A 9834-nucleotide genomic window follows, 5' to 3' on the forward strand; every position below is an offset into this window, starting at 1 on the left:
GTGACCACTCAACAGTTACATACAGGTAGACAATGGTCCAGGCGAGACCACTCAATAGTTACTTACAGGTAGACAGTAGTCCAAGCGAGACCAGTCAACAGTTACGTACAGGTATCTATAGACAGTAGTCCAAGCGAGACCACTCAACAGTTACATACAGGTAAACTGTAGTCCAAACGACCTCACTCACCAGTTCTGTAGTCCAAGCGAGCTTACTGACAAGTTATTTTCGGGAAGACTAGCCCCGAATTAGATGTTTACGAATATGATTTATCGTTGTTATATGTTTTAGGAAAACACATTATGAAACCAAATAAGATATCTCACGAAACTAGGAGATGTTACACCAGGAAACAATACTTATTACATTTGTATGTAGCTTTCTTTATTTCAAGTATCAACTTTAGTAGGCTATTTTCTATCTGTAATATCACTTTATAAGTACAGAATAAAATATTATAAAGTATTCCATAAAGGGTATAGAATATCCACGTCATTAAGCTTATGAACACTTAAAATAACTGAAATACGTATAACATCGTAATGATTCATTTAAATATACAGTTACAGTTGCGTACATCGCCAAGTTCAGCAACCAAAATAATTTACACACTTTTTCACCTAGACGAGATGCTTGTTTTTTTTCATAAATTATATAAATTGAAAAAACCTACATGCAGAAACAAGTTACGTTTCTCTATTGTAACGTGTTAATAAGTTAATTATATAACAAATGTCAAAGTGCTATAGATCAGTTTCCAACATTATCAAAGTCTGAGATTTATCCAAACTTGCTTCAAAGGAAACATCATCACTGTCCAAATGTCCGTTCGGAACACCAGAAGTCGACGCAGTATTGCTATCGTCCACATGGCCTACTACTATGTTTGTAGAGTCGTTCACTGTATCAACCTGATCATTTGTCTGGTCGTCCGTGCATTCTACAGACGAGGAAAACCGAGTATCCACGGAACAAGACGAACTGTTGTCATCCACCTTTAACGATTCAATGATCGTTTCCTCATCACCATCAAACGATTTACTCGTTCCATCGGCCGGGGCTGAGCCACTAGTCTTATCGTTCGTAACGTCGATAAAAACCACCGACTCGTTGTTCTGGGGGTTAGTTCTACACGTCGACTCATTTGTCAGAGCTGTAAGCTGGTCCGATCCTGTTGATTTAACACACTTGCCGGAGTCCTGTTCGCCGTTGGGGCACACCTTGTCCACACACTGATCCCCACCCAGAGAGTGACGCGACCCCACCAGGCCCGTGTCACGGACCATGTGGGAAGTATCCAGTGTGGGTAGATCACGATATTCAGTCTTATTTATGCTTTCTAAAGAACAATACTGCAAACTAGGCCCGTCTTCAAACCTTTTACCATTTACCTTATCTTTTTCGTCACAAACTTGATCACTGAAAAATATTAAGTTGGGACAAGTGTCTTTGAGCGTGTTAAGGATTGGTTCCTGATTGCGTATTAACAAAGCGTCAAGGTGACTTCGGCTTCCTCCTGTATCTGACGTCATACATACCTGGTCAATATTGTGATACTGATGAGATGAAATGGTCAGTAAGCCCGTATCATGATCTGTGACGTCACAGCCATCCCCATCAGTCATATTTACATAGTCATGTGACGGCGGACATCGACGGTCGTTCGAAACACACATATCATACTCTACGTTTGATATGCTTTGTAGTCTACGCATGTCCTCTGCACCCATCACATTTGTGTAACCTCGGTTTTCATCTTTAGATGGAGATTTATCAATTTGCCAAGCGGGCGGGGTCAAAATACTTGTGTCGTTGTAGTACTCGACAACTGCCGATGTTTCTGTGGCGCCCTGTTCTCTCAGAGCGAGGTCCTCAGATGGACATTCCTGGATGTGGTGTGCATTCCTGAAAAATCGTCCGTCCTCCTTGTCACTGTCATCGTCATCGTCCTCGCTGTCGGACACACCGTAACAGACCGGGCGTAGACACATGTAGCACACTGGCTTACATCCGGGCACGCGCAAACAGCCTCGCAACGCCTTCCGGCAAATTTGTCTACACACACTGTCAACAGCAAAAAGAGTACCTCAAAACAAGTTATATTTCAATCTGAGTAAATTAATTTTAACTTGAGCGTAAGGTTGATTTGTACACAAACAAGTAAACTGGCTAGTCGACGCTCCATGATAATACATATAAATATATACTGTACTCGGGTAAACACAAACAATGAACGGGTTTCAAAGAAAACAAAACAAATAATATAAGCAGAGGACACAAGGCTTACGTTAATGTCAATATATGAAAAAAACACAATATGGTATTAAATGAAGACTGAAGAGCCGAACTAACCTCATAGTATAACGTCTTGTCAGACATGCATCACCTGAAAATACAAACAAAATTACACATGAATACTTCAATAATAGCTTTCCATATCAAAATCTTTCAAATGTATATAGAGAATAATACATGCCTTTTTCCATATCACACCCAGTATCAACCCTCGACCAATATCAGCCCTCGGGCCTTCGGCCCTTGGGCTGATATTGCTGTCTCGGGTTGATACTGTGTGTGATATGGAAAAAGGCATGTTTTATTCTGTTTATTACATACTTATTAATAAAAGCTACTTTCTTATGATCTATTTTTCTTTTTTTTTCAAAAGGGGTGTAATACGGGTTTTGCAGGCTGATACGGGTTTTTGGGGGTGATACGGCGAGGGCTGATATGGGTAAGGGCAATTGTGTCGTATCGCATATACAAAAAACCCGTATTTATTAGTAAGTATGTAACAAATACATGTATATCCGAGGAAACAGATTGATCTGGTAATGGCCAAAACACGCTATATACCTCAGTTATTGTCTGGTGGAAGGGCATGAACCTAACTCAGTTATTGCAAGGAGGAAGGGTCATAATCTAACTCGGTTATGGTGACGTGGTAGGGTCAGAACCTCACACGGTTATGGTGTCGTGGTAAGGTCAGAACCTCACTCGGTTATTGTGTCGTGAAAGAGTCAGAACCTCACTCGGTTATGGTGTCGTGGAAGGGTCAGAACCTCACTCGGTAATTGTGTCGTGGTAGGATCAGAATCTAACTAGGTTATTGTGTCGTGATAGGGTCAAAATCTAACTCGGTTATGGTATCGTTGTAGGGTCAGAACTCACTCGGTTATGGTGACGTGGTAGGGTCAGAACCTCACTCGGTTATTGTGTCGTGATAGGGTCAAAACCTCACTCGGTTATGGTGTCGTGGAAGGGTCAGAACCTCACTCGGTTATTGTGTCGTGGTAGGATCAGAATCTAACTAGGTTATTGTGTCGTGATAGGGTCAAAATCTAACTCGGTTATGGTGTCGTTGTAGGGTCAGAATCTAACTCGGTTATGGTGACGTGGTAGGATCAGAATCTAACCAGGTTATGGTATCGTTGTAGGGTCAGAATCTAACTCCGTTATGGTGACGTGGTAGGGTCAGAACCTCACACGGTTATGGTGTCGTGATAGGGTCAGAACCTCACTCGGTTATTGTGTCGTGGTAGGTTAGAACCTCACTCGTTTATTGTGTCGTGGTAGGGTCAGAACCTCACTCGGTTATTGTGTCGTGGTAGGGTCAGAACCTCACTCGGTTATTGTGTCGTGGTAGGATCAGAATCTAACTAGGTTATTGTGTCGTGATAGGGTCAGAATCTAACTTGGTTATGGTGACGTGGTAGGATCAGAATCTAACTAGGTTATTATGTCGTGATAGGGTCAGAATCTAACTTGGTTATGGTGACGTGGTAGGGTCAAAACCTCACTCGTTTATTGTTTCGTGATAGGGTCAGAACCTCACTCGGTTATGGTGTCGTGGTAGGGTCAGAACCTCACTCGGTTATGGTGACGTGGTAGGGTCAGAACCTCACTCGGTTATGGTGTCGTGGTAGAGTCAGAACCTCACTCGGTTATTGTGTCGTGATAGGGTCAGAACCTCACTCGGTTATCGAGTGGTTAAAGGGTTGGAACCTTACTAGGTACTTCGGTTATGGTGTCGTCGAGGGTCAGAATCTCACTCGGTTATTGTGCCGTGATAGGGTCAGAATCTAACTAGGTTATTGTGTCGTGATAGGGGCAGAACCTCACTCGGTTATCGAGTGGTTAAAGGGTTTGAGCCTTACTAGGTACTTCGGTTATGGTGTCGTCGAAGGGCAGAATCTCACTCGGTTATTGTGCCGTGAGAGGGGCAGAATCTAACTAGGTTATTGTGTCGTGGGAGGGGGAGAATATAACTAGGTTATTGTGTCGGTGATGGTGTCGTGGTAGGGTCCGAACCTCACACGGTTATGGTGTCGCGGTAGGGTCAGAACCTCACCCGGTTATGGTGACGTGGTATGGTCAGAACCTCACTCGGGTATGGTGTCGTCGTATGGTCAGAATCTCACTCGGTTATTGTGTGGTGATAGGGTCAGAACCTCACCCGGTTATGGTGACGTGGTATGGTCAGAACCTCACTCGGTTATGTTGACGTGGTAGGGTCAGAAACTCACTCGGTTATGGGGACGTGGTAGAGTGAGAACCTCACTCGGTTATGGTGACGTGGTAGGGTCAGAATCTCACACGGTTATGGTGTCGTGGTAGGGTCAGAACCTCACACGGTTATGTTGACGTGGTAGGGTCAGAATCTAACTAGGTTATTGTGTCGTGATAGGGTCAGAACCTCACTCGGTTATTGTGTCGTGGAAGGGTCAGAACCTCACTCGGTTATTGTGTCGTGGTAGGATCAGAATCTAACTAGGGTATTGTGTCGTGATAGGGTCAAACTCTAACTCGGTTATGGTATCATTGTAGGGTCAGAACTCACTCGGTTATGGTGACGTGGTAGAGTCAGAACCTCACTCGGTTATGGTGTCGTGATAGGGTCAGAATCTAACTCGGTTATTGTGTCGTGATAGGGTCAGAACCTCACTCGGTTATGGTATCGTGGAAGGGTCAGAACCTCACTCGGTTATTGTGTCGTGGTAAGATCAGAATCTAACTAGGTTATTTTGTCGTGATAGGGCCAAAATCTAACTCGGTTATGGTATCGTTGTAGGGTCAGAACTCACTCGGTTATGGTGACGTGGTAGGATCAGAATCTAACCAGGTTATGGTATCGTTGTAGGGTCAGAATCTAACTCGGTTATGGTGACGTGGTAGGGCCAGAACCTCACACGGTTATGGTGTCGTGATAGGGTCAGAACCTCACTCGGTTATGGTGACGTGGTAGGATCAGAATCTAACTAGGTTATTGTGTCGTGATAGGGTCAGAATCTTACTTGGTTATGGTGACGTGGTATGGTCAGAACCTCACTCGTTTATTGTGTCGTGATAGGGTCAGAATCTAACTTGGTTATGGTGACGTGGTAGGGTCAGAATCTCGCTCGGTTATTGTGTCGTGGTAGGGTCAGAAACTCACTCGGTTATTGTGCCGTGATAGGGTCAGAATCTCACTCGGTTATTGTGTCGTGGTAGGGGCAGAATCTAACTTGGTTATGGTGTCGTGATAGGGTCAGAACCTCCCTCGGTTATTGTGTCGTGGTAGGGTCAGAATCTAACTCGGTTATGGTGACGTGGTAGGGCCAGAACCTCACACGGTTATGGTGTCGTGATAGGGTCAGAACCTCAGTCGGTTATTGTGTCGTGGTAGGGTCAGAAACTCACTCGGTTATTGTGCCGTGATAGGGTCAGAATCTCACTCGGTTATTGTGTCGTAGTAGGATCAGAATCTAACCAGGTTATTGTGTCGTGATAGGGTCAAAATCTAACTCGGTTATGGTATCGTTGTAGGGTCAGAACTCACTCGGCTATGGTGACGTGGTAGGATCAGAATCTAACCAGGTTATGGTATCGTTGTAGGGTCAGAATCTATCTCGGTTATGGTGACGTGGTAGGGCCAGAACCTCACACGGTTATGGTGTCGTGATAGGGTCAGAACCTCGTTCTGGAGACGTGGTAGGATCAGAATCTAACTAGGTTATTGTGTCGTGGTAGGGTCAGAATCTAACTTGGTTATGGTGACGTGGTAGGATCAGAATCTAACTAGGTTATTGTGTCGTGGTAGGGTCAGAATCTAACTTGGTTATGGTGACGTGGTAGATCCGAATCTAACTAGGTTATTGTGTCGTGATAGGGACAGAATCTAACTTGGTTAGAATCTAACTAGGTTATTGTGTCGTGGTAGGGGCAGAATCTAACTTGGTTATGGTGTCGTGATAGGGTCAGAACCTCACTCGGTTATGGTGACGTGGTAGGGTCAGAATCTCACTCTTTTATTGTGTCGTGGTAGGGTCAGAATCTAACTCGGTTATGGTGTCGTCGTAGGGGCAGAATCTCACTCGGTTATTGTGTCGTGGTAGGGTCAGAATCTAACTTGGTTATGGTGTCGTGATAGGGTCAGAACCTCACTCGGTTATCGAGTGGTTAAAGGGTTGGAACCTTACTAGGTACTTCGGTTATTGTGTCGTGGTAGGGTCAGAATCTCACTCGGTTATTGTGTCGTGATAGGGTCAGAATCTAACTAGGTTATTGTGTCGTGGTAGGGTCAGAATCTAACTTGGTTATGGTGTCGTGATAGGGTCAGAACCTCACTCGGTTATGGTGACGTGGTAGGGTCAGAATCTCACTAGGTTATGGTGTCGTGGTAGGGTCGAAATCTTATAGGATCATAACCTCACTCGGTTGTTCGTAGTTGTAGGATCAGAACCTTGTTTAGGTTTTTATGTGTTGGTAGGGTTATATCCTAACTAGGTCGTTGTGTCATTGTAGGTGAACACCTAACTAAGCCCTTGTGTGGTGATAGGGTGATAACCTAATTTGGATATTTTGTCGGGGTAGGGATAGAACTTAACTAGGTGTTTTTTGTACTGGTGGGGGTTATTGTCCAAGCCACTAAATACAATTTACTGTAGCACGTGAATAATGGCGTCAATAAAACATTTCTATTTCTGATTAATTTACGGTAAGAATGAATAGTAACTGACACGAGAGACGACGAACCGGAAATAGCTATCTAACTTTCCACTAGGATGGATGTCTATTAACCACGTGGTGTCGCACGTATTGAGATGAGACACGATATTGTTTGGTGAAGTCACTTTGACCAGTCGAACTGACATGCATCTACCAATTACCAAACCCAGACTGTTGGCAATAAAACACCAGTGACCCGGGGACTTAAACAGACTAATCCTCAACACACGTACGACCTTGTTCCCGTTACCATCCTTCATAGACGTCCAGGGTTTGACCCCCAACGTCGTTGAAGTATGCATTTCAGAGAGAAAGTGTTCTTTTTCCTGTTGTTTCAAATGATCTGGGGTTGGTGCTACAGTATTTGTGGTGTAACAATCAAAAGAGATTTCACTTTTAACCCTTCTCAAGTGAACACTGCTCTTTCTGTCGTTGTATCGTATAGGTAACCAGTGCAATGAATATAGCACAGGTGTGATGTGCTATCTCTTTCGAGTACGAGTTACCAGACGTGCTGCAGTGTTTTGGACCTTCTGCAGTTAGTTTGTTAGATAGAACATAACCATAGTCCAACCGAGAGGTATTATTCCTACGTCGCTTTTCAAGTGATGGCCAGCCCAAATTGCTCAGCATGTCTATAATAATGACTATCTGTGTGTAACTATTAAAAACCATAATACAGAATTACTTGGTGTTTTAAGGTTGTTTTTAATATGTGGTTTTACAAATTTTCCTAACTTTCCCCTTTATGCCGCGAAATTTTCCTAATTTGAGGATTTTGTGGCATTTCCCAAAATACCCAGGAAAGCCCCCGCTTTAGGCAAAAATAGCTTTCGAAGCCACGACCCCATTTGAGAACAACACCTATGCGCCTCAAAGCACACGTGTTGGGACGAACATACGCTGACATTTAACTAGCGTTTAACGCTCGTTATTGTAGTTCATGCGTAATCTTTAGGTTGTATTGATGTACATTGCATTGCTAATGTCTTCGGACTAGATATGGAATGAAGTGTTAGAGGGGCGATAACTCTGTTATCGTTCCTCTGAACGAAATGTTAACACGGCTAAATGTAGCTAATTTGCCGCATATAACAGCGATTTGAGTACGAAAAAAACGGCTCCATAACTTTTGCTGAAACTTTCCAAGTTTGTAGAACTCAGCGCGATCTACCTCCTTGTGTATCTGTTATATCTGGGAAAAATCTAGTTATTGAGATATTTGGTGTAAAACACGCCAAAATCGGCATTTTGACCATTAGTAGCTGTATAATTCACCTTGGAGAATTAACACTTAAAGCTGACGAACTGAAACTCCAAACATAAGTAGTCCAAGTTATTCTGAAGAAAACGATATATTTGGTTTTTCGATATCTTTCAAAGAACGGCCCTGAGAGGGTTTTGAAAATGGGGTGTATTTCTGGGGTTTCGTGGAATTTTCCAGAAGATCCGATTTCCCCGTAGTCCAGCGCCAATTTGGGTACCCCCTCTAGGCTAGAATTGAGATAAGAGCTTGTTGCGTATGCTTTAAATACGAAGAAATGTTCTAGCCGCTTATCCGGTTCAACTTGTAGCGGTGAGTTGGATGGAATTTTGAATAGTGCCAGTAATTTCTACCATTTTACGATATTCTACGTTATGGCTATGATCACAATCATGCATGTAGGCAGAGACGTATAATACGTCTCTGATGTAGGATATGACCAAGCGTTTAAAATCTCTAGCAAAATCCTGTAGGCCTATACACGTCTGTTGACGTTGCGGAACAGTTCGCGTTTCTTCAATATTTACTTTCGTTATTTTTTGTTTCTACGTTTAATCAGAGACGTATAAAGTGTTATATACGTCTCTGGTTTAATTAAATTAAGATTTCGGTGTGTGAAGCCTGTTCAGTGTTTGTGGTAATCTCTCATTTGTGACAATTTGTTTACGTCTAAAAATAGCCACGGTAATCCCCAGCTTGAGGAGACATCACTACACGCACGACTAGCATATATTACCTGACTCCTGAGCATTTATTACAATGATTGTAGGGTCAGTTACAACGATGACTGTAATGAGTCATTATCAGAAATTGTCACATTTTTTGGTAAAGGAAAACTCGAAACAAAGTCCTGTGCTGTTACTGCCTTTTTTTTCCATTTACAGTATAAACACATCAAATTAATTTTAATAAACATTTAAATTGTTATTTCCTAAAAATTGTTGTTTTTTGCTACTTTTCAACCTGATAAACTGTAATATATATTTATATTCACTTCTTAATCTTACATAATCGATCATTAATTACAAGCGCTGACATCCAAGTCGATCTAATTTCTACAATTCTGATAATAAATCTGATAAATTTTGATTGAATTCAGAGACGATGATGAAAATAGAGTGTATGAGGAGACATGCAATCAAAGCAAATTTCTGTTAAGTTAATGTCTGAAGTTAGAACAACCGTGGCTCTTAATCGACGACTACAGTATGGTTACTTGCTTGTTTATATGATAAAATTGACTATGATTACTAGTGATTGTACTGTCGATTACTTGCGGTTTCCTTGTATAACTATTACATGGTAACAAGTTGCTTCCGATTGTTATTACAGAGGTTTTGCAACCTTACGGGCACATGTGAGCTACAGTACGCGTACAACTAGATTCTATGATTACATATAGGACCGTCCACATGTACATGTGTAGCATGTAAGCTGTGACTTTTCAACTTTCTATCGTAATATGAAAAGGCAAAGCCTAAAAAGAGCGTTGCTTTTGTTGATATCTGATATTTAAAGGGGCTGGTCGGGGAAAAAATGTCATATTTGCTAAACTGGCATACACATGTTTAAAATACCTTCT

At 42.4% G+C, this 9834-nt stretch overlaps 1 protein-coding gene across 1 annotated transcript in view; it reads right to left on the reverse strand.

The window, feature by feature from the left end:
- Window positions 1-374: 374 nt before the first annotated feature.
- The window catches only part of LOC110458365, a 43285-nt gene continuing 33825 nt past the window's right edge, over window positions 375-9834 (reverse strand). Inside the window, exons 2-3 of the mRNA XM_021510032.1 lie at window positions 2354-2387; window positions 375-2065 (exon numbers count right to left, since the gene is read on the reverse strand). Coding sequence (XP_021365707.1) covers window positions 745-2065; window positions 2354-2358 — 1326 coding nt within the window. The 5' untranslated portion in view covers window positions 2359-2387 and the 3' untranslated portion in view covers window positions 375-744. The remainder of the gene's footprint in view (window positions 2066-2353; window positions 2388-9834) is intronic.

This window comes from Mizuhopecten yessoensis, unplaced genomic scaffold, assembly GCF_002113885.1.
Source record: "Mizuhopecten yessoensis strain PY_sf001 unplaced genomic scaffold, ASM211388v2 scaffold1225, whole genome shotgun sequence".
Lineage (NCBI taxonomy): Eukaryota > Metazoa > Mollusca > Bivalvia > Pectinida > Pectinidae > Mizuhopecten > Mizuhopecten yessoensis.